Source organism: Lissotriton vulgaris, chromosome 9, assembly GCF_964263255.1.
Source record: "Lissotriton vulgaris chromosome 9, aLisVul1.2, whole genome shotgun sequence".
In the NCBI taxonomy this organism is placed as follows: Eukaryota; Metazoa; Chordata; class Amphibia; order Caudata; family Salamandridae; genus Lissotriton; species Lissotriton vulgaris.
In genome coordinates, this window is record NC_141697.1 from 150,932,005 (window position 1) to 150,958,372 (window position 26,368).

At 46.8% G+C, this 26,368-nt stretch overlaps 1 protein-coding gene across 1 annotated transcript in view; it reads left to right on the forward strand.

The window, feature by feature from the left end:
- Positions 1 to 26,368, forward strand: part of LTK (leukocyte receptor tyrosine kinase) — a 655,467-nt gene that overhangs the window by 557,468 nt on the left and 71,631 nt on the right. The window contains exons 13-15 of the mRNA XM_086937237.1: positions 1,797 to 1,928; positions 2,082 to 2,238; positions 14,861 to 15,043. Coding sequence (XP_086793363.1) covers positions 1,797 to 1,928; positions 2,082 to 2,238; positions 14,861 to 15,043 — 472 coding nt within the window. The remainder of the gene's footprint in view (positions 1 to 1,796; positions 1,929 to 2,081; positions 2,239 to 14,860; positions 15,044 to 26,368) is intronic.

Consider the following 26,368-nt stretch of genomic DNA (forward strand, 5'->3'; position numbering starts at 1 on the left):
TGGGTTACTAGCAGGGAGCAGTAGTAATCCAAATGATCACTCCTGAATGATTTATACACTTAAGATCACTCGAAACGGATGATGAATGTCAACACATTTATTTAAATATAGCTTTATTTATTTATCAAGGGCCAGATGTAGGTAGCCCTTTACCGATCGGAATCGGCCGAAAATACCAATTTTCGGCCGTTTCCGATCGGTAAAGGGCTAGGGAGATGTAGGTGCACATATTCGGTAATTTTACCGAATCGTTATTATTACCGAATCGGTAATAAGTACCGATTCGGTAATAATTACCGAATCGGTAATATTTACCGATTCGGTAATATTTACCGATTCGGTAAAATTACCGAAAATGCTATGTAGGTAGCCAATTTTACATTGGCACATGGCTTACAGAATCAGTATTTTACCATGGAATACAAATCCATGGTAAAATACCGATTCCTGTGTACATGCACATCTGTGCATGTACACATGTGCCATGTGACAGACAGACGTGCCCTTAGGGCATGTCTGTGTGCCACATTGCACACATGCCCGTTTTGGGGGTGCTAGAGGGTGTCAAAGTGACACCCCCTGCACCCTTGTGAATTCATTAATTACCGATTCTGTAAATACCGAATCGGTAATGCCTAATCATTCCTATGGGCTTCAGAGCCCATAGGAATGAATGGGCATTACCGATTCGGTATTTACCGAATCGGTAATTAATGAATTGTTAAGGATTCGGTAACGAATCCAGATGTTGGGACCTACATCCCATTTACCGATTTTGAAATACCGAATCGGTAAAATTCGGTATTTCAAAATCGGTAAATGGGATTTACCTACATCGGGCCTTTAGTGTGTTAGAGAGCGCAAATGTGACCTGTTAGTGTATCATAGCACTTTACATGAATAACACTTTGTGGACTAGTGCACATAATATTGGTAACATCACAGAAGATAATAAAAAGCAGCCACAATCTTGGCACCAGTTCGTGAAGGCAGAATGGAATGCTTTACAGAGCCTCGGAGAGTGTTGATGGAGGTTTCTTCTGTCGAGATAGAATCAGGTGCTGTGCTCATCTGGATCTGCATCTGGGACCTGGGTGAAGTTTGTCTCCACTTAAAGGGGACACGTGCTGGTCCTTAAATGCTAAATTATTATCAGGGATGAGAACCGCTGCTGTAGCTTCAGGAATGCTAGATACAGATTACGGTCACCAGAAGAAGTGATTTAGACACATCTTTAAGATAATGGGAGAGGAAGGGAACATCAATTTGGTCTATACCCTTCTAATGATTTATCTATGGCTGTTCTTTTGATGGCCTTGGCATTATGATAAGTGAACTCTTGTCCCAGAATGGGTACGGCATCAGGTGTTATATCCAGGTCGGTATCTGAATTACTTAGCACGCTCGCCATTCTAGGAATGATAAGAACGATAAGGGCCGACAACATTAGTGTTATTAGTGTTTATAGCAGACATGACAGTGATTAGGCAGAAAACAGGAGAATTAGTATCCAAGATGGAATGGGGTACCCACCCAGAATGGAGTCGGACCTTATGAACTTTGTCACATTCAGACATTCTGCCCTTCACATAAACCATTAATCCCTTCCATGCTGATGACGGGCCACAGCCGTCATGCATCACGGTGGGCGTGTGCTTATGACGGCTGGGGGCCGCCATGAACCCGCCCACTCATTAAAACGGCCGCGCCCAAGGGGTTAAAGTGATTTGGTGCACACAATTGCATATTCTAGTTGTCTGGCATCCTTTGTGATTGTCCTCTTGTTCAACACTTAGGCAAATGGGCTAACCCAGGAGCTGTGCTTTGGGAAGTCATCAATCATTGAAGCTGAGTACTATGAGAACAAAACCTTCCTGCAGTGGGCTGGCGGAGGCGGCGGCGGTGGAGGAGCCTCCTACATCTTCAAAGTACGTAACATCTTCCTTTGAAAGCAGTACCTCACTTGTGCACTGGAATGTGCTTCAGAGTTTTGTGCCTTCTTCTTGAGATCTATAGCGTTGGCTGAATTTGGTGGTGCAGTTACTGCTGTTGCTAACCTGCATGTGGTTTCTCTTGTGCAGCAAGAGAATGGGGTTTTTAGCCCCCTACTCATCGCAGCAGGAGGAGGAGGAAAGGCCTACCTAGAAGATCGGAAAAGCTCCTTGGACCACTTGCAGTTAGAGGAGCTCGACAAAAGCACTGCAGTGCCTGGTTTAAACGGACGAGCAGGGGCAGCAGGTAAGGTTTGCATGGAAACATGAAGGACTCATAGAGATCAAAACGAGTACCACTCTTTTGGGTCTTCAACATATCTTGCAGCAGGTTGGTGTGACCGGTTCCTCCAGAGAACTAGTGACCTTCTAGATGCACCTGGCTAACATTACTCTTGCTTCATAAATGAGAACTTATGTGATGCTTCATTCAGGATTTGACATAAAAAAATATGGTTTCCAAAGACATAAAAAAACCCTTTACACAGTCACATACTGCTCTGGAACAGGTCATGGAAACTTGAGACATGCCCAGTCATATACGGTTGACTTGGAGTCTGATTTATATGCTGGCGGAGAGGAAACTCCATCGCAACAGCGGCAGACTTCCTTCCCGACCAACTTAGTGGTCCACCCACCCAATTTAGATGCGGACGGATCTTTAGAATGGCATGGCAGTGACTACTCTGCCTCCACCTTAGCTAAACTTCTCTAGCGACCAGTCATACAATTAGCTATATGTCCATCCACCCAATTATGATGGGCAGACAAACAGATCATGGTAGGCACAGACTGTACCCAGAAAAATGTTCTACTCTGCAATACTCAATACTAAACAACATATGTTCTAAAAAAAAGTGAAAAGACAGCTCGTAATTTCAGTTGGTACAGAATTTTGAGGTGACTGCTACAATGGAGATCACTTTATAAACTTTAGGAAAAACTCATCTTTATATTGAACTAGCAGCCCGTCCCGACGTTGTCCGGGTATGAATTGCTGCCGGCCAATAGTATATTGTTTTGTAGGATTTCGTTTTGATAGCATTTCTTATCTGTGACAGGCATGTGAAACGCTCCGATTCACAGTGCACTGCTGATGCACTTAAGAGTGCGTGTTCAGTAGTGTGTGAACTCGAGTTTCCCTACTTTATTTTTCCTTGCAATATTATATAGCGCGGATTCGACAACGTGGCATTAGCACAATTTACATTACAGAAGAACACATTCATTTGTGGTAGGCACGAGGAGACAAAGCGATTTGCCTGGAATCACAGGATGTTGAGCTGATGCCGAAATTCGAACATAGCTTGTGGAATTTTAGTTTACGATCTGAACATCATCTGCGCCAGCTTGTCACCTATGTACTACGTGCACGGCAGCCATTTTAGATATCATGGTCTCCCTGTCCACGATCGATCGCCAGCGCGCCCCTCTGACCCAGCAAGCATCCTCCGCGCACCCTGGCTCCCCCTCCCTCCTCCTTATGAGCATGACCCTTCTGCATGACCCTGTCCTTGGGAGTCACGCCAGCGCCTGACCAACACCTCCTCTCCTCCCATGAATGCCCCTCTGTTGATAAACCTCCCCTCTGCGCTGGATTGTTCACGCGGCATGAATACCACTCCATTGATGGCCCCTCACCCCGTGTCCGACTGTCCACACAGGTCCGAGGCCACTGCGTAAGCCGGGAGATATCATTTACTGCCCCTTATTGTATGAGGTCGCTCTCCTTCAAAGGACCCTCTATTGATCCAGGCCTCCCCACCCCCTGTGATATGATCAGGCGCACACATCCTAAGACTCGACGGAACACTCAGCTGTGTGATGACCCCCTCCTCTTATCAGCAGGTTGAGGACCTCTATTGTGAAGGTATATGGGGGTGGGATTAACACGAGGATTACGGGGATGTCTTTTTCTTGCTTCACAAAGTTCTTATTGTAATAAAGGAAGGTCACATGCCATAAACCAGTGTATAAGAGGCCAGGCCTCCGAGAGGCTGTTAGAGCACCTCGAGACGATACCTTGTTGTCTGATCTGATGTGTTCTGCTCCGTCGGAATAAACTTCTGTTTCCTGCCTTCTGGTCTCCGGCGCCTGCCTCATTGCTTGGTAAACTTGAATGGTACAAGGGCGGTTAGCGCCGGGCAAATCTTGAGAAAGGTCCTAGCCCTACCTTTTTCTACAATTGGCGTCCCAAAGCGTGGGGCCCATCAGCGACACGTGGATCCAGTGGGAGAGGTCCCGATGACAGAGTGAACGACTGCAACGATCGGGAAGAGCTCATGTCCGATAGACCCTCGTCTGACAGCCGATCATCCGACCTTCACTAGTTCTGAACAGACCTCTCTCGAGTGATCTACGGTCCTGACTGGGAACCATCAGGAGTGCCGCGAACATCACGAAGGAGAGAGGACGATCGGGCGCTGGATCCAGAGGACAGGAAACCGTCCATGCGGTCCGGGTAAGGTCGTGTAAACACGACGAATTGAGGAAAATTGTTTGTTTGGATAATACTAGTATTACGCTTTGTTGAAACCTCTGGAGATTCGCTGTCTGCAAACGGGGAAAAACAAACAGGCTCTCTCTTTGCAAACAGCGAAGGATAGGTAACGCAGACTTTTGTCTCCATTGTAATCCGTCGTGCCTATCTTCCTCCCCCACTGTTTCCCGAACTATCGTTCGTGGATTATTGTCTGGAGATTCTTTGTCTGCAAACAGGGAAGAACAAGGTCTCTCTTTGCAGGTAGAGAAAGAGTGGGTAACAATAACTTTTCGTGCCCACTTATTCTCCCCACTGAATTGTTTTGAATGACCGATTGTTCGGTATTGGTTCGTTTGAGGTATTCACCGCCGGCAAACAACGGAGAATAGAAATATTCTGTCTAGTCTTTGCCCGCCGTGATAAGATAGGTAGTGCAGACTTTTGTCCCCGGTGTAAACCGTCATGCCTATCTTCTCCCCACTGGTTGGTAGCCTGTTTAGCCCGGACCGCTTATTAGAGATGAACCATCCAGCTCCACTGGAGGGTACCCCTAATAAGGACATGTTCACTAAGTATGGACTAGTCGCTATAGCTTACACTAGACTATGGCATAAATACACGAAAAAGAACCCTGAAAGTCAGTGGCCACTGACAGGTTCCTTTAGTGAAAATAAAATAAAGACATTAGAAATAGCGCTCCAGAAGAATAAGACCACGCCCACTATGCTCGACAGTATCGGCATGTGGCGCAAAGAAACGGAACAACGAAAGAAAAGAGAAGAAGCAAAAATAGGGAAAGAATTACGAAAGGCAGCCCACCTAGCCGCAAAGCAACTAGAAGAGGAAATAAAAGAAAGAAAGGAAGCTACACAAAACCAAGAATCAGGGTCGACAGGCCAATGTCCTGTTAGGACCCCCTCTGCACTCTACCCTGAACTACCCTCCAAACAACGGGCAAACGATGAGTTACTATTAGGTCCCCCAATCATCTACATGCCCCCTCCATATGCTCCCAGCCAACAAACCCTGCAAGCCCCGAGAGTGAGTGAAAGTGACCCTAGTGCTAGTGCACCGGCCCTCACGGCCTCCGCACCAACCATATTAACAACTTTGTCAGACGACCCCGAGGCTAGCAAACAATCATCAGCCAGGTTAAGTAGGTTGAGCAAAGATGAGCGGGATGGGATCAACGAAATAGCAAAGACATTGGTAGAACGAAGGGAGAGCGAAGAATACACAATGAGCATATATAATTCACATGCCGACAGCCACAGACGGCATTTCATTTTGCGATTCAGCTACCACACCCTGAACGCGTATGAAGATAGGTATCAGAGTAAGGGTCCCGCTAAACTAACAACACTGTATAGGAAGATTGATGTTGGAGATGGGACTGAACGTGAGGCGACGGAGCTCTTCATGCAAATGCTTGAGGTCTTCCGCCACCTCGCGGAACAGAAACCAGAAGCCAAGGTTAGGGTCCCTGAAACAACCTCGGCAGAGGTAGCCAATACTATGATGCCTATCAGAGAAGCGGCTCCTTACTGGATCCCGCCACGGGGCCAGGGAACGAGCGATGATATTAATAGTGAAAATGCAAAGGGGAGGGTTGTGTACAATTGGGTTTACCAACCATGGGACCAACAAGACATCCTAACCTTTAAGCAAACCCTGCCCGACTTAAGAAAGAACCCGACGGCATTTTATACCGAATTAGGCACAGCCTTGGGTTCGACAATAATGACTTTAGCAGATATTGACTTGTTCTTTGGGTTATGCCTGCCAGCTGATGTGTGGAAGCAAATCCGGAAGGTTGATCACACGGATCTGTTTGGACATACCTGGGACCAACTCGGTAAACTAGATAGACAGCGAGAGCCGGGGAGTAAACCAGTGAAGGACATACTGGAACTCCCAGACAAACTGGTCCAGAAGTTAAAAACCCTGGTCCCGGAAAGAAAAGTAGACTGGTCGATAGTCACGGCCTGTCGACAGAAACCCCAGGAAGATGTGTCGGAATACTTCTCCCGATTTGAGACAGTGTTCTCCGACTACAGTGGCCAAGACATGACCACCGCAACCGGACAGCACCTGTTTGTACAAAATTATGTAAAGGGACTAACACAAGAAGTCTCCCAAAAACTGCAGACGAGTGAGAGTAGTTGGGGGGCCTCCAAACCCGCAGCTATCCTTCAGATGGCTCAGTATTACGAGCACCAAAAGAATGAGAATGATAGGGCGTCCGAGAAAAAGAAGAAAGATTTAAAGGAAAGGGTAATGATAGCCCAGATACAAGGTATAGCGCTAGGACGGGAACACCAAAGGGGGAACTACCAATCAACCACCCCCAGAGATCTCCCTCCTAAAGATTACACCCCAACATCCCACACTGGACGGAGAGACATTAGCAATGACCAATGCGCCTTCTGCAAAGGGCTCGGCCATTGGAAGTCCCAGTGTCCGGTTCTGCTAGAGATGAATAGGAATAGGGATTCCAGGGATGTGGCGGGTGGTCCGAGGAATAGAGTACAGGGACGAGGGAACCCCAACGACACCCACAATGACAGATCAGGAAGACTGAACACCTTTGACCGTCCCCGACAGAACCAATATCAGCTGTCTGAAGGTGAAAATGCCCCCGACTTTGCATAGGACTGCCAGGGGCAAGGGAGGGATCCAGTCGAGCTCTGTGTTGACCAGCAAGGTCCTTATGTCACCGCTAAGGTCCTGGGTACAGAGTCTCCATTCTTGGTAGACACTGGGGCGACACGTAGTGTGTTATCAAAACGACTGATTCCAAGGGCACCCTTGTCTGGCTCACACATAACGTCGATAGGTTTCGATGGGACGCCCTCCACTAACCCCCTGTCCGTACCTATTACCTTTGACCTAGAAAACAACACCACTGACGCGACATTTCTACTCTCCTCCAACTCCCCTGACGCCATTATGGGTATTGACTTACTGAAACATTTTCGAGCTACCATTAGGTGTTCCCCAGATGGAATACGAGTCATCCTGTACGACAACCCAGACATGCCCAGACCCCGTCCCCCACGACACATGTGCTCCATAACTGACGCTGACATGTCCTTGCTTGACACCCTGCCTCCGTACCTGTGGGCCAAGAATGACTCTGATGTGGGGCGAATGATGATTGATCCTATTCACATAACTGTACGACAGGACGCTATGCTCCCGAAACTCCCGCAATATCGGATATCGCCAGAGGGTGAGAAGGCATTGGTAGCGATCATTCAGTCTCTGGTAGATGCAGGAGTGGTTGAAGAGGTGGTTAGCAACGTCTGCAACAGCCCAATCCTACCTATTGTTAAGAAGCAAGGTGAAGGAGATGAGAAAGCGTACCGCTTCATCATCGACTTGCGAGAGATTAACAAAGTGGTTGTACCCCAATATCCTGTGGTCTCTGATATCACCACCATTCTGACCCTCATCCCATCCACTGCCACCACCTTCACTGTTATCGACCTTAAGAACGCGTTTTTCTCTATCCCCATTCATCCAGACAGCCGTTATCTCTTCGGCTTCACCTTAAAATCCCGTTCGTACCGATTTTGTAGAGCTCCCCAGGGGTACACTGAAAGTCCCAGCATTTACAGCCAGGCCCTCAAAAGACAGCTGGATGCCTTCCAGCTACCAGAGGGAGTGGTGTTGATCCAATATGTTGATGATATCCTTTTGGCGGCCGACACCACCCCACTTGCAACGACAGCCACCGTCCAACTCCTACACTTTCTTGCAGAGAATGGCCATAAAGTCTCCAAAAAGAAGTTACAGTTCTGTCAGCCACAGGTGACTTACCTAGGCCATCTTCTGTCCAAAGAAGGGAGGAAACTTACACCCGACCGAATCCAGACCATCCTAGATACCCCCATCCCGAAAACACAAAAGCAGGTCCGCTCTTTGGTTGGCCTAACCTCTTTTTGCAGACAGTGGTTGCCTAATTACAGCCTCATTGTGAAACCATTACTTGCCCTACTGACCAAAGATGTCCCCTCCCCGCTTCCTTGGACCACTGAGTGTCAAGCCTCCTTTAAGGAATTACGGGATGCACTCTGCTCAGCGCCCGTCCTCGGAACGCCGGATTACTCCAAACCCTTCTCCCTCTTCACCCACGAAAGGGAGGGATGCGCATTGTCTGTCCTAACTCAATCAATTGGTCCTAAGCAGCGCCCTTGTGCCTACTTCTCCGCCACTCTTGACCCTGTAGCCAGAGCTTTGCCTGCCTGCCTCCGAGCAGTAGCCGTCGCTGCTGTCTCTATCCGTCAGAGCGAGGGAATTGTACTTTCCAACTCTCTCTCAGTGCTAGTACCCCATGCAGTCGACACCCTCTTGAACCAGACCAAAACCCAGCACCTGACTAGCGCACGACTGACAGGGTACGAGTTGACTCTGCTTGCACCCCACATCACACTAAAGAGATGCACGACTTTGAATCCTGCCACATTGTTACCCCTGCCTGAAAATGACCCCGACATTCCTCCCATCCACGACTGTGTGACCCTCACGGACGAACAAACTAGGAGTAGGGTTGACCTCCGAGACACTGCTTTTACTGACCCCGATGGAGAGCTATGGGTAGACGGTTCATGCATCAAACTCTCAGATGGCACCACTTCAGCTGCCTATGCAGTAACAACAGCCCGAACAGTAGTTGAGACAGCCTGCATCACACAACGATCTGCCCAGGCAGCAGAGCTGATAGCCCTCACCCGAGCATGCATCATAGCCGAAGGGACCACCACGAACGTATATACGGACAGCCAGTATGCCTTCGGAGTGGTCCACCATTTTGGGCTCCTGTGGAGGGAGAGGGGATTCCTGACGTCCCACGGCACCCCGATCCTCCACGGAGATCTAGTCTCCGCTCTGATTGAAGCAGTTCTCCTCCCCAAACGATTAGCGGTGATAAAATGTCAGGCACACAAAAGGGTGACAGACTTAGTCGGACAAGGGAATGCGTTGGCCGACATCACTGCACGAACCACAGCTGAGAATAGGACGGTGACACGCATGTACGTGACCAGGTCACAAGCAGAAACATGGAGTGACACAAGGATAATGATCAGAGACATACAATCGGCCAGCACCCCTCACGAGCTGACTAAGTGGGCAAGGATGGGTTTGAAGGATGAGGAGGGCTGTTGGCGAACGAAGGATGCAAGCAAATGGTTGCTGCCCGACTCATATCTGATTCCCATACTGACAATGGCTCACTCCCCCGCACACATAGGATCTGCACCCATGATCGAACTCATTTCCAAAGTCTGGCATAACGACAAAATCCCTGACTCAGCCAGACGTCTAGTTCAGCAGTGCCTTATCTGCCTGCAACACAACCCCGGGAAAGGAACTGTAGTGCCCCGGGGAGGGTTTGGGACCCCCAATCACCCCTTTGAGGTCCTTCAGATGGATTACATCCAGCTAGAGAGATGCCAAAACCTGAAGTATGTACTAGTCATTGTATGTGCCTTCAGTAAATGGGTAGAGGCCTATCCAACCCGTGACAACACTGCCATGACTACTGCCAAAGTACTACTGAAAGAATTCTTCCCTCGCTATGGCCTTTGCCGAATTTTATGGAGCGACAATGGCCCCCACTTCATAGCTGAGGTTATCCAACTAATCCTAAAGGGGTTGGGGGTGAAGCAACGATTCCATGCGGTCTTCCACCCCCAATCCGCCGGTCTAGTGGAACGCCATAATGCCACACTGAAGCTGAAACTGGCAAAAATAGTGGCCACCACTGGACTCAACTGGCCAGATGCCCTCCCACTGGCTTTGTTATCAATGCGCTCCACTCCCACCAAGCACCATTTGACCCCCTACGAGGTCGTGTTCGGGCGGCCGATGAATCTCTGGACTGCTCCCAAACCGACCTCCATTCATGACGTCCCGGACGTCCTACTGTCTGATTATTTGTGCAAGTTAACTAAAACGTTGTCTGTCATCCATCAACAGGTGCAGCAGGCCATCCCCGATGCTTCCAGGGGCCCCGGCCACGACATCCAACCGGGAGATTTCGTATTGATACGAAATTTCCAGCGAACCAAGAGTCTGGAACCTCGGTGGACGGGCCCCTGGCAAGTGCTGATCACCACCCGGACGGCACTCCGAGTGGAGGGGAAGAAGCACTGGCTGCACGCGCATCATTGCCGGAAGGTCTCTGCAAACCTGGCCACGACAGAAAACGTCAGCACCCAAGAAGAGCTCCTGAGCAAAGACCGACCGATATTGGACTGTTATCCCGATACTGAGGCACTCGAACTTGCAAAATTCTCTGATCCCACTGTGCCATCCAGAGAAGGGTATTTCCTGCGTCGAAAGGAGGGAGCTTCGGCTAAGTAGGCCACGGACTAAGTTAAATCTCAGAACGGTGACCTACACACAATCAAGGGTTGCCGGGAGAGAAGCTAAACGAAGTCTGTGGTTCTGCCCACTACCGAGCCCCTTGAAGGTGATGGAAGCGCCAGATAGGAAGATGATGGAAGCGCCAGATAAGAAGATGATGGAAGCAACAGGAAATACCCAGTATAGAAATCCAAAGACTGACAACCTGCGCAAATCAAAGACAATTGCACTCTTCATTGTCTTCCTCTTCTGCCTCCTCCTCATGACCTCCTTCTGGATTCTGGAGGAAAGCACACCAGCTCATGAGACATTGCTACCTACTGCACAGCCAACACCCCTGAAAGAGCATCACCTAATCTCTCTGTCGCCTCAGCTCCGAGAAAGGCGCAGGGAATTCTGGAACAATTCCTTCGTGCAACTGTTGCACCAACACAACCTTGCTGCAAATGCTACGAACTGTTGGATCTGTGGGTTGCTCCCGCATGCCACTGGACACTCCATCCCCTTCATCCATTCACCCTTCTCAGTTCACGGCTCTTGCCTCGCCTGGTTGATCCTCATGCAAGAGAGCCACAGGGACAACGCCACCTCCAGCCGGACAGTGTCACACTTCTACTCTGGGTTCTGGCTGAACAAAACAGGAAAGACCCCAGCTGCCCTGTGCCCTGCGCTCGCAGGCGCCACCTTCATCAAAGACATTCCAGCCAAGGAACGAGTCGAAGTACAGGTGCTCCACAATCCGGCCAGAACCACCTTCACTCATCTGCAAAAACAAACTCTGAATATGTACTTTGTGTGTGGCACCAAGGCTTACACCTGGCTCCCGAGAGGTTGGAAGGGCACCTGTTATATTGCCTTCGTTCTTCCACCCACATATGTAGCCCCTGCCAACCACCACCGGCAGAGGCGTGCGGACGACCTTGGACAAGCCGACTCCACTGGAGCACAGTTCCTGGATGCAGCAAAGGGACTTGTTCCTCTGTGGGGCCCAATGGCAAACAGCCGTGCTATCCGACACCTGACCCAGGCAGTAGAAACAACGATCAACATCACGGCTGGTATCCTCGCCAACAACACTGCGGAGCTTCAGGCGGTCCGCCTTGTGACCCTTCAAAATCGACTCGTCCTAGACGTGGTCCTAGCCGACCGAGGAGGAGCATGCCGCATCATCGGATCCAGCTGCTGCACCTACGTGCCAGACAACTCGCCTTCAGTCTACAAAGCCATCGAACACCTCCACAGACTTTCCTCGGAGGTTCACCAAGAACAGGAAGGATGGTCGCTTGGGAGCTGGTTTTGGGACACTTTGAAAAATTGGGGTTGGAAGTTGTTTTCCTTCGTGCTGGTACCTGTTGTGATATTATGTGGGTGTTGCCTAGGTATCCAATGTCTGCCACCTTTGTTCGGCCTTGTTTCTAACTGTATGTGCCCAAAGACTTTGGACTTCCGAAATGAGCACATGAGCCCCCTCTATGAAGTAGAAATACGTGGCCTTATGGGGATAAATCCGAACTGACAAGTTGGCGAGACATGTTAAAAGGGAGGACTGTGGAATTTTAGTTTACGATCTGAACATCATCTGCGCCAGCTTGTCACCTATGTACTACGTGCACGGCAGCCATTTTAGATATCATGGTCTCCCTGTCCACGATCGATCGCCAGCGCGCCCCTCTGACCCAGCAAGCATCCTCCGCGCACCCTGGCTCCCCCTCCCTCCTCCTTATGAGCATGACCCTTCTACATGACCCTGTCCTTGGGAGTCACGCCAGCGCCTGACCAACACCTCCTCTCCTCCCATGAATGCCCCTCTGTTGATAAACCTCCCCTCTGCGCTGGATTGTTCACGCGGCATGAATACCACTCCATTGATGGCCCCTCACCCCGTGTCCGACTGTCCACACAGGTCCGAGGCCACTGCGTAAGCCGGGAGATATCATTTACTGCCCCTTATTGTATGAGGTCGCTCTCCTTCAAAGGACCCTCTATTGATCCAGGCCTCCCCACCCCCTGTGATATGATCAGGCGCACACATCCTAAGACTCGACGGAACACTCAGCTGTGTGATGTCCCCCTCCTCTTATCAGCAGGTTGAGGACCTCTATTGTGAAGGTATATGGGGGTGGGATTAACACGAGGATTACGGGGATGTCTTTTTCTTGCTTCACAAAGTTCTTATTGTAATAAAGGAAGGTCACATGCCATAAACCAGTGTATAAGAGGCCAGGCCTCCGAGAGGCTGTTAGAGCACCTCGAGACGATACCTTGTTGTCTGATCTGATGTGTTCTGCTCCGTCGGAATAAACTTCTGTTTCCTGCCTTCTGGTCTCCGGCGCCTGCCTCATTGCTTGGTAAACTTGAATGGTACAAGGGCGGTTAGCGCCGGGCAAATCTTGAGAAAGGTCCTAGCCCTACCTTTTTCTACAAGCTCCCCAGCCCTAAAGTTCGCAATTCTAGAACTTGTGGCGGGAGGTGTTTCTAAAAGTGTATGTCGGTGCTGGCCATCAATGAGAGAGACCTGTGCATTTTTCAAATGGGTGGTGATAAAATATGAGTATGTTGCTGGAGATGTGGGCCGCGGTGCCACCAATGTATTACCGGGGGAGTGTAAACACCCATTATTCCACATCTTTCTTTCCGCATACCATCACTCCGCATACTTTCATTACAAAAGTACCATGACTCCGCAATGCCATTATAACGCATGGCATTACATTTTATAGGCTTTTACCACGCATACATTTACAACGAAATTCTTTGTAAATGCATGAATGGTAAAAGCATGTTTTTTTTTAATGTTTGGATAAGGTAAGTATGGGTATAGGGGTATATGTTTTGGGGAACTGAGGTATATGTTTTGGGGTGTTTGGGTTTTTTAAGGGTTCAGATATAGTTTTGGATTATGGGGTACAGGGGTAGTTTTAGGGTTTAGGGATAGGTTTGGGTTTTGGGGTATAGGGGTATTTTTAGGGTTCCGGGGTAGGTTTTGGTTTTGCGGTACAGGGGTATTTCAAGGGTTCAGGGCTAGGTTTGGGTTTTGGGGTACATGGGTATTTTTAGGGTTCAGGGCTAGGTTTGGGTTTTGGGGTACAGGGGTATTTTTAGGGTTCAGGGCTAGGTTTGGGTTTTGGGTACAGGGTTATTTTTAGGGTTCAGGGCTAGGTTTGGGTTTTGGGTACAGGGGTATTTTTAGGGTTCAGGGGTAGGTTTGGGTTTTTGAGTACAGGGATATTTTAAGGGTTCAGGGCTAGGTTTGGGTTTTGGAGTACAGGGGTATTTTAGGGTTCAGGGGTAGGTTTGGGTTTTGGGGTACCGTGGTATTTTTAGGGTTCAGGGCTGGATTTGGGTTTTGGGGTACAGGGGTATTTTTAGGGTTCAGGGGTAGGTTTGGGTTTTGAGGTACAGGGGTATTTATAGGGTTCAGGGCTAGGTTTGGGTTTTGGGGTACAGTGGTATTTTTAGGGTTTAGGGATAGGTTTGGGTTTTGGGTACAGGGTATAATTATAGGGTTAAGACGGGTTAGTGTTTAAGGGTGTTGGGGTATTTTAAGGAGTAAGGGTGGGTTATGATTATGGGGTGCAGGGGTATTTAAAGGGAGCAGGGTGGGATTAGCACACGATATGAGACCTGGCATGAAGGGCGGAACGTACCACACGCCCCCAGCATTTGTCACGCCCCCAGCACACACCCACAGCACAACGCAGACACGCCCACAAGGAACTACTTTGCTGGCACGGTTCTTTTGCCTTTTAAATGTATATGGTGGGAGTCTGCATAGCCTATGTGCTTCTGATGCAACTGTCCTTTCAAACGCTGTATTGGGTGTTGTGATTGGAGCTGTGGTTCCTGAGATTACCCGCCTCAAAGGTTTGGGCTCTCTCTTTATTATATTAGTATGGAAAAAGGGAATGCAAATGTCTACAATGACATAAATGCTGGAATTACCATATCAATAACGTTGGAGGCAGTGCAGATTTACTAAGGTAATCATTCACTTGACTCGTTTTCTCCTTTGCAGGTGGAGGGGGTGGTTGGAATGACAGTACTCTTCTGCCCCATGCCGGAAAGTCTCTCTTGGAAGGAGCAGAGGGGGGCAAGGTTTGCCAACCGGCATCAGTGCTCTTGCAGTGGACAACATCAGGTGGCTTTGGTGGAGGAGGAGGTGCCTGTACTTCTGGCGGCGGCGGTGGAGGGTACAGAGGTAGGTACCTTTGAGTATAGGTTTGGGGTAGCATGGGTACATTTCTAATGCTCAGCATGTACTAGGATTTCAATATTATATATACCAAAGCAGGGGATGTTGAGATTTGAAGTTTAATTCATAATTGTCAGAAGAGTGTGTAGTCTAGACCAGGGTAAAATTTAGTTTACACCAGAGAAATTTGTAAAGTTCTTGGATTTATGTGGGCCCATGCTCACTACGCCACTGGAGTCAAGCTATCCTGGCTGATGACGGCTGATAGCCAGAAACCGGTCCTAGGATGCTTGATTCCGGTCCAGGGAAGGCATAGCTTGACAGTTCGGGTTGGACTTCTCCCATGAGGCACAGGGTCAAGACTGATTTGCATATGGCCATGTCTGAACTGGGGTGGCGTGGTGAGCAAAATAACGATGATTAAACCCAGATCTGTGACTGGAGGTGAATGTTTTGGCAAAGTGCAACATTCTGTCCATCTTTTTGTGTGTTTTGATGTGAATACATCAGTCTGATCAAATCGAACGTTATTCATGTATACTCTCCCTTTTATGGCTTTGTGTTTGTGGAGCACCATGAACTTTGTTTTCTCCACATTTACCACTAGCTCATGGTCGCGGCAAAACACCTCAAAGCGGGACAAAGCAGCCTGCAAACCTTTTTGGGTCCTTGATAAAATCAGGGTATCGTCCGCGAACATGAGCAGTGCAATCTTCCAGCTAATGTTGGGGCATCAGTAGGTTAGGTGGAGAAATACTGGACAACCCTGTTAATAAATAAAGAAAACAAGGTCGGTGCCAAGACGCACCCTTGGCGTAAACCCTTGGAAACAGGGAACTTATCTGTAACATTCCCTGCATTCCCCAACGTACCTGTGCATAGTTTGAATCATGCAGAATGGCCAACAGTTCCAATGGCATCCCCAAATTCCCCATATTCATAAAAGCTCTCCACATTTAAGTATGGGGGACCAGATCAAATGTAGATTTGAGATCGATAAAGGCTGCTTAGATTGTGCCCTCTCAAATACAGACCACCTGCCAATAAATGAGCACGAACCTAAACACCTGATCTATGGTGCTAGTGTGGGGTCGAAACCCTGCCTACAGTGGTGTAAAAATATCTGTCTCTTTTATCCAGGCCTGAATTCTACCCAAAACTAACCTAGCAACAACCTTCTGAATGGAATCTATGAGACATATTGGCCTATAGTTCCCTGATAGTGAACGATCTACCTTTTTATATATGGGTAAGATTTCGGCACCTGACCATGTATCCGGAATAGGAGCTCCACTGACAATTGCATTGGCGAGTATCTTAATATAGGTTACCCAGTTTTTTTTTCGTGCATGAACAAGTCTGCCGGTATACAATCAGGACCTGGGGCCCTTCCTCTCTGGATCATTCGTAATACGGATTCAACCTCGAGACTGGTAAAACATAGTGATAGTTGGTGTGAGCCATTGGCATACGTTGGCGCTGCAGTTATTGGCAGTGAACTGGCCCTCATAATGTGAAGCCCACAGTTCAGGGGCGACATGATTGCTTGGTATCTGTGTGGGTTTGCCTCCACCCCATTTTACAAGCTGCTAAAATTTGATCATGTTTTTCCCTTTACTAGTTGCTAGGAGGTCTTGCCAGTGAGCCTTATCCCAATACTTATTTGCTTGTGATTGCGGTTTCTTGTACCTAGCCCATGCCTTTTTATTATCAACGATAACTTTTGATCTGATAGCCCTTGATAATACCCTATAGGCCTCTCTGCAAGATTTATTATACCATGAGGCTGCCTTTAAACAGGACTTTGACCCAAGTTTGTCGGTTTTGATGAAAAAACGTTTTAATTGCTTGATCAGGTAATTATGAACCTGAAGGACAATAGAAGTGATGTCCTCCTGGGAGTCACAATTATGAAGAGCGGTTATCGAACGGGCAACCATTGTCTTCATCTGTTCCAGGTCCTCATCATTATTAATAATTCTGGCCCATCTAACTCTCCTCAAGTCATTTGTGAGCATTACCGCTGCTGTTACGTGCCCAACGACCCTATTAATAAAATTGGATAAACCTGGTGCCTGCAATAATAATACCAGCGGTTTGTGGTAACTTTCAATACGTTCCTGCACTGATATATCCAAAAGGTATGTCCAGAATTCTATTTTAAGGAATATATCATCTATGCTGATACTTCTCAAGCCGTTATTGAAAGTATGAGCGCCCGTTCTGTCAGACTGCGACCTCCCGTTGACTGCCCTCAATCCATTTTCCAGACGCAACCCTTTTAACTGTAGTGCTGCCTCAGTCCATTTTTTGATGGGTCACAGCTCTAATTGCGGAATATTCCACTGTGGGTCCTCCTCTATACTAAGGTTACCATCGGCATAGGCCAATGGCTCAAAGGAGCAGTTAAAGTCTCCTGCTATTATCATAATATAAGTTCCCCATAGGCTTTCTATAAACCTGTTGAGGAGGGTAACTTAATTGGATCCCTTACCACCTGGCAATCCCCTTGCATAAACATTATTAATCATGACATCAGGTTCCTGCGCCTTCCAAAGCCGTATGGCCATGATGTCTGGACTATCAATGTGTACTTCCTCCACCGTGTAACGCACTTGCTGTCTAACCCAGCAGGTAAGACCACCTAAGGGTCTGCCTATGTGGCCCCCCAGTGCAGCTATTGAAAAATTTAAGAAGCCGGGAGGATACATTTGGACCAGGGACCATGTTTCTTGAAATACCCAAATGTCATAATTGTCGATATAGGCTGACCATTCGGTTGAGGTGATTTTGGAGGATAATTCCACTATATTCCATGAAACTCTAGACATATGTGGGTTTAAATGCCCTTCGGTTGGATTTCTACTATTAGTTAGGGGATATGATACATGGTCATCGACCCACATTGCCAAACTAGGAGTGTTAGGTGGTGTAGGGGTTTCAACAAGAGGAAGTTTAGTTTGACCTTTCGCCCCCACCCCAATGCTCATGCCCACCTCTATTCTACATGCACCCTCTAGAGCACGGGTACTCATAGTACGGCCCGCGGGATGCCAGCGACCCGGCAAACCTTCCTTGGCGTCGTACCTGTGTTTTTTTTTTTAAGAGTGTCAAACACCGCCGGTTGCAGCAGCGTGGACTCTGCTCTATAGAGGCCGGGTGATTCTTTTAAAGACCATTCACTTGTTAATGAGGCTTTGTTGTATTTCACCTCTGTCTGAGTGGAGATGCAGGGGCACTAAAAAGAGGTGGAATACAACAAAGCCTCATTAACAAGTGAATGGTCTTTTAAAGACCTGTGAAGTACTCGGGTGCGGCTGTGTGTGCTCCCCGGTAGCTGTGTCAGCCCGGACTGACACACACGCGGGGTGAGGTGACAGAGGGTGACAGAGGACAGCAATTGAAAGCATAGTTGTTGATATAATAATATATGCTACTTAAAGGCACTGTTTCTGCTTCTGTTGAAGTGACCTCTATGCAGGATATTGCATATCAGCCCATATGTGATTTGGAGCTTGAAGGAACACTTATATATTTTGCATGAAAGAGCAGCATTTGTTGAAAAGTTATTTAAAGGCAAGGCAGAGACAGATAGAGATAGAGACAGAGATAGACAGAGGCAGACAGAGACAGGGACAGACTGACAGATAGAGACAGAGCCAGATAGATGCAGAGATAGATAGAGGTAGATAGAAGCAGAGACAGGGACAGACTGACAAAGGCAGATACAGATAGAGGCAGAGACAGATAGAGTCAGAGATAGAGACAGAGACAGGGACAGACAGAGACAGATAAAGGCAGAGACAGGGACAGGGGCAGACAGATAGAGGCAGAGAGATGGAGGGGGAGACAGGGACAGCCAGACACAGGGACAGACAGAGACAGGGACGGACAGAGACAGAGAGGCAGAGAGATGTAGATGGAGAGGGTGGGAGAAGGAGGGAGGGAGACAGAGGGTGACAGAGGGTGGGAGACAGAGAGAGAGGGAGACCGAGGGAGACAGAGAGAGAGTGAGAGGGAGACAAAGGGAGGCAGAGAGAGAGGGAGACAGAGAAAGGGAGACAGAGAGGGAGATGGAGGGAGGGAGACAGAGAGAGGGAGACAGACAGAGGGAGAGAGAGAGGAAGACGGAGGGAGGGAGACAGAGAGAGGGAAACAGAGGGAGACAGACAGAGGGAGGGAGACAGAGGGAGGGTGACAGAAGGAGAGAGAGGGGGAGACAGAGAGAAAGAGGTAGACAGACACAGAGAGAGGGAGGGAGGGAGACAGAGAGAGAGAGAGGGAGACAGACAGAGGGAGGATGGCAAAAGACAGAGAGAGACAGACAGAGGGAGGAGGGTGACAGACAGAGGGAGGGAGGCAGATAGAGGGAGACACACAAAGGGAGAGGGAGGGAGACAGAGGGAGAAAGAGGGAAGGAGAGACAGGGAGGCAGGGAGAGAGAGAGAGGGAGGGAGACAGAGAGAGAGAGGGAGACAGGGAGAGACAGGGAGAGAGAGAGAGAGTGTTAGATAGAGAGAGAGAAATGTGTGTATGCCGGGCCTGGTGGCTCAGTGGACGAAGGCGTCCACTGCAGGGGGCGGTGTTCAACGACATGGTCTTGTTTTTTTTTTGTTCCTCTAGCCCCGCCCCCTCCCCCACTGACCCTGCCCCCACTGGAGCGGCCCTCGGCCAAAAAAAACACACTGTAAATTTGGCCCCCGAGAGAAGGTTTTGAGTACCCATGCTCTAGAGTATCTAGGTTACAGACATCTACAGCCTTCACCTTGGAGTCGACTTTAGCATTCAGCAGTCCCAACTGGAACAAAGGTAAACAATCCTAAATCAAACCCTATCTGGCCCTTGGTCCCTCGAGTTCCTGATGAAAGGGTGCAAGCCGATGATCCAAGTCAATCTATATCTTCCAAGGAATTAAGGATAACAATGCGGTTTCTTGTGGTGACCGAATAGTTGTGCTGACCATATACATGGGATGCCCCTCTACTTTCGCTGTACCTAATAAAACTAGTTGGTTGATAGAAAAATCGCTAGGGAAGGATGTTAATGTCATTCACCTTAATATGGCAGTTCCCGGACCTCTTCAATATATGCTGGACCACACAGTCACCGGGTAGAGACTTATATGATTTCCCAACCCAGGGTACTCTGCGGACCATTTTAAATTCAGAATAAAAGGTGTTTGGTTATTTATTTATTTATTTTAAAGTTTTATAGAGTGTGTACAAGATCCTTACAGATATCAGAGCGCTTTACACACAGAATGGGATAAAAAGGTAAAGGAGTAATAATTAAACAAGTCATTTTGTGCAAAGACGAGCAAATGGTTACACAATAGAAACAAGGTAAGGTAGCAACGGTGCATAGGTGGTCAATATACATAGTCATTGGAGGAAGAGTACTGAGTTACGAGATTATTTTAGTCTAAATTCCGGTAAATTTAGCTAAGAGGAGAGATTTTACTTCATTTTTGAAGGATGCCGTAGTTGAGATAAGTCTGATTTCTGGAGTGAGGGCATTCCAGATCCTGGGCGCCATCCCTGAGAAGGAGCAGTCCTATTACTCAGTAGATGTAGGGCCTTGTTCTTTAAAGTTGACCAGTGTTCCTGTGCATTGGAGGAGAGCACTGGAACATTAGCCAAAACTACTGTATATGGTGTAGCTTCAGGGGGAAGATGTAGAGCATTATGAGAAGTCTGAATACTAACAGCGGAGGACTGGAGGGGCCGTGAACTAATGCCACTCTTCCCTTGCTGTGATGTCGAAAGCGAAGATATACCTCCTTGGGATATGTTAATAGGCTGTGTTATCTCTGAGGTTATCACTGACAGAGGTGGGGGAGGCGCATGTTAATGGTTCCCTTAGCACTGTTTCAGCCCCCCTTGCCGGTCGATTTGTAATCCCACCACCCTTGTGCCCATTAAGATTAGTTGGGGTGATGCTAAGGATACCCTGCTCTATTTTATTGAGTCTCTCTTAAATCGAGGTCATCTTCTTGTATAGAGGGTCGATCAAAACTGTAATTTTCAGTGCTAACTGTTTACAGAGCTCATCCATACTAAACGGGAGAAGATAATCAATGATTTTAGTTACAATATAATCATTTGTTTTAACACAATCCTGGGCACACATGTATGATCATAAGTTAATACATTTGTATATAATGAAGTGGTCGACACCAGTGGTTTTCTTAAGGGATGGTTTTTATGAAGATTTTCATGTGAAAAACAAAGCTAGCCGACACGTGTTTCGTCAACAGAACAATGCCTGTGACTCTTCGGGGCTTGAAGCGCTTGTAGTAGGTATTTAACGACCGGTGATAATTCCAACCTGGTACGCTGGTTATAGCAAGCCGATATGGCCGAATGGTAATGAGGTGAAGGGACACACTCCTGCGAGAGACAAGCTACGACGTGGACCCTGAACCGCCAGGCTCCATTTTACTACGGATGAACCCACCCATATTTTCCCTTCACATCATTACCAGACGGCCATATCGGCTTGCGATAAACCGCATATAACACGCGGAGGGCAAGGTATAAGGGGGCATGGTAGGAGCAGCAAGTTGACCATTAAAGGCATGCGAGATGGGCGCTGGAAATACAACATACCATGGAGGGCAACAGTGAGACTATAATGGTATACACACAGACAATGGAGGGAAGGTGGGGAGGGATCAGGGGCAGCAAGCTGACAACACATGGCAGGTGGGAGGGGCTGTGGCAGCACAGAAGATTATGCATGGCAAGCGGGAGGGTTAGTGGCAGCACAACGGCCATGGTGGGCAAGAGGGAGAGGGTAGGGGCATGCACAAAGGACCATGGAGGACAGAAAGGAGGGGTAGGGGCCAGTCACAGACAAGAGAGGGGAGGGGAAGGGCTTCACAGCAGACCAGGCAGGGCAAGGAGGTGGAGCAGGTGCAGCACAACAGAGCATGAAGGGCAGGAGAGAGTAGCAGCAAAGTGGACCATGGAGGACAAGAGAGAGGGGATAGGGGCATGGAACTCGGACAGGCAGAGTGGAGGTGACAGGGACAGGCAGCAGCCATTTGACCTTCCTAGGCAGATGGAGGGGGCAGTGGCAACTCAACAGAACACTCGGAGTAGATGGGGGGGCTGTGACAGGGCCATGGAACATGGTGGGCAAAAAAGAGGGAGCAGGGGCATGCACACAGACATCGGAGGGCAGGGGGAAGGAGAGTAGGTGCAGCAAGTTAAGTACAGAGGGTAAGAAGGAGGGAAATGATGGGGCATACAATTGGGCAACAGTGGGCAGGTAGAAGTGAGTGGGCTGATGCATGGACTCTGACAACAGAGGGTAGGGAGGAGCTGGATTGGGCAGCAAGCTAACTGTTGAGGGCAGGAGGCAGAACAATGGCCATATAGGCCTGTAATGAGGAAGCAGGGTCATGGACTTGGACAATGGATGGCAAGGGGTGGGTGAGCAGAAGCAGCAAGCTTGCATGGGGGCAGCACAATGCCAGGCCAAACATTGCATCCAACACCCGCCCACACTGTGCATTGCAATGGGCATTTTACTTACTGATAAAAAAAACTAAAAATTCACTAAAAAAAGCAAAGGTTACAGGGACGTTATATTTAGGAAATATAATTTTAAAAACCTTACAAATTCACTGAAAAAAGGCACAGGGTTGTTATAGTTAGGCTAAGATTTCTCTAGTAGAAAACCAGTGAAATTCAACATTTATAGCTACCTGAGCTAACTATAATGTACGCCCCCGCAATGCTCTGCCTATGACATCACATATTACATCATTCACGAAATCACTGATGACATTACTGCTGACTTCATCCACAGAACCACTCACACACCCACTCAGAAACCCATACAACCAATCACACACCATCACAGACCCTTATAATCCCTTACACAGCCATACAATCACTCACTTCCACTTCCAGACCCATACAACCACTCACAAACCTACACAACCAATCACACAACTACTCACACACCAGGAAAACCACTCACAAACCCATTCACAGACCCATACAGCCACTCACATACCCATTCACATACCTATTCAGCCACTCACATACCCAATGATAGATCCACACTGCCACTCACATACCGACTCACACACCTGTACAGCCACTCACCCGCTCACACACTGAAACAGACAGTCACATAGCCACTTAGATGACATTTGTTAGCAACAGTATCACTCATTAGTAGTACAAAAAGAATAGCAATTTAACTTATGCAGCAGCTTAGTATATATCTTTAAGTCTTAGAAACTTTTACAAAACACACTCACTGGATGATGTAATCAGGGATGTCACTGACCATTTCATGAGGCAGTGCATTGCGGGGGCATAAGTTGTAGTTAGCTCAGGTAACTATAACTGCTGAATTTCTATGGTTTTGTGCGTGTAACATTTGAGCCTAACTATAACGTCCCTGCAACTTTTGGTTTCTTCAGCTAATTGAAATTTCGACGTTTTTTTCAAATGCTATTTACTAGCTAGTCTATAACATCCCTGTAACCTTTGTTTTTTTCAGTGTGTATAAATAAATATATATATATATATATATATATATATATACGTATATATATATATATATATATATATATATATATATATATATATATATATATATATATACACATATATATATATATATATATATATTTGTAGATTAAATGCAATATCAGCTAGGTTTTGTACTTGACGTTATGGTTTTGGAGCACTATGCTCTTATTTTTGTTGTATGCATCCTAAAATAAGTTTACATGAAATGCGCAAGTTTGAACAGCAATGATTGATTTGCTAGCCCCTTTTTTCCATTGTTGCACTGTAATCTTTAAACCAATTGGAGAGATCGAATAATGTGCTATGTATTTTCCCTTTATACACTTGTTCATAGGTCCAGCGTGTCATGTGATTAAGACTGCCGTTGGCAGTTGAAACGCGTCAGGTTGGGCACTTGCTAAGAAGATGAAAATGCACTTGCACTTTTAATCTGCATCAATAAAAGAAGATTTCAAATCTCAACTTCTGTGGTCCGTACCTGTTGCTCGAGACATTGAGCGAATTCAGGATTGTGGATTTTTTATATATATATGTTACCCAGTGGCAGACGCCAACGGGTAGTTATAGTTAGGTCTGATGTTCCATAGGAAAAGCATTTTTTATGTATTTTATAACTTTAGCCCGTTTGACGAATCTCCACGAAACTTTGGGAAAAAATGCTACTGTTTGGCTAGTTTGTGCAAGGAAGGTTTCAGGCTGATCCATCGATCAGGGGCCAAGAAAAAATGTGGGCCCCAAACACAAAATCCCCATGCACTTTCCATAGACTTCCTAAGGCAGGAACACTACATTTGTCAGGAAGCTACATCTTAGTTTGTAGATTGTGCTTTTTGTGATTTGGTGTAAATCTGTTCAGTAGTTTTTAAGTAATTATGGGTCAAAAATATTTGTATATCTGGTTGGTTGGGTCTGCCAGAAGTTTGAGAGACTCTTGTGGGAGAGCTAATTTAAAAATAGAGCATTTTGATTGGACCAGGGAGTTTTATTTCCCTGACTCCCATCGTAGCAAGTGCTCTGATTGGCTGCCAGAATCCTCAGAAAAATGTTGCTGGCAGACATTACAGGGTGCGGGGACTTAGTCTCCTGTCCTGAAGTTTGAGAATACAAATATAAGGGGGAAGAGTAGGGATACTGTTGAGAAAAAAATATATATATATATACATATTTAATACACATCTGACCTAGTGTGGATAAGCTTCGACAGCTGTTCAGAACGAACTTAGTCATTTTATTTTTTTGACTACCATGTTAGCTTGTTTACACTATATGTATGTATTATAATTAGCACAGTGTATAATTGGCACAGTGCAAATCTTGCATCTCTCTGTTGACTATATTTGGCACCATGTCCCTTATAGTTCTGCTAGGGTGACATTACTACATATATATATGACCCAGAAACCAGTCGTGAAGGGAAAAAGCAGTCTGAGAGCACCAGTGTGTACACTGACTTCTTCCTAGCTGGCCGGCAAATATGCATGGTTACAGACAAATACATTTTATTTTGTTCCTGAGAAAACTGCTGTATTGTGAGTTTCTTTCATTGCTCTTGGGAGGGTGCAAAAGTATGTATTTCCCTAACAGATATCCTGCCCCCTTGGGCTCTAGAGTCAACCCCCTGAGGACAAAATGAAAAAAAAACATAAATTGTTGCCATGATCCCGCTGGACTCCTGCTGGATCATAAAACATAAAATAAAAATGGGGGCCATTGGCCACAATGGTAAATTAAGAGGTGGGGGCACCTAGCACCCTCCCTGAGCAATTATAGGCCCCCGTAGAGCCATCCAAGGGGTCACATTTTATGATGGGAGGGGGTGCGTTCTCCCCTCCTGGAGCCATTATAGGGCCCGGGGAGCCCACCCAGCGGGCCTTGTTTTATAAGGGGCAGTGGGTCACCCTCCCTTAACAATTATAGGCCCTTGGGCGGCATTTCATAAGGAGAGAGGGGTGCCCCTACTCGGATGATAAAATAAAAAAAAACTAGAAATTCAATAAAAGAAACAAAGTTTCAAGTAATGTTACAGTTAGGTGTCATAAAAAGATCTGTTTTTGTTTTTAAAAAAACATTAGGAATTCACTGAAAAAAAACAAAGCTTAAAGGAAATTATAGTTCAGTTAATATACCAGTGAAATTAATGTTTTGAACAAAAAAAAATTGAAATTCATCATTAATATTTAGCAGAGCTAACTATAACTTGCAGCCCGCCATGCACTGCTTACGACCTAACATATCACTTCAATGCAAAAATGTATGCCCTGTTCAATACCGCTATACAACTATGAATCATTTGGAGCACATGGGTTTTCTAAATACTTATACCCCTTAGCTGAACACAGGCTCTACAAAATTAGGTTGAAAAGTAATATGGTAGCTACCCGCCACTATATAAACTATATAAACTAACACACTCATTGAATGATGTCAACAGTGATGTCATCAGCAATGTCATTAGAGATATCATTAGTGATGTCATAAATTATATCTTAGAATACGACATGAGTAATGTAATATGTGAGGTCATGAGCAGAGCATAATGAAGCGCAAGTTATATATAATCAGCTCTGCTCGTGAGTTTCTGTGTTTTTTAGTTCAAAATGTTAATTTTGTCACTGACATATTCACCTAACTATAATGTTACTTTAGACTTTCTCTTTTGCAGTGAGTTTCTAGTAGGTTTTTTTTTTAACAGATCTTTTTATCACATCTAACTATAACATTACTTTAACTTTTGGTTTTTAATTTTTATATATTTATATATATATATATACATATTAAC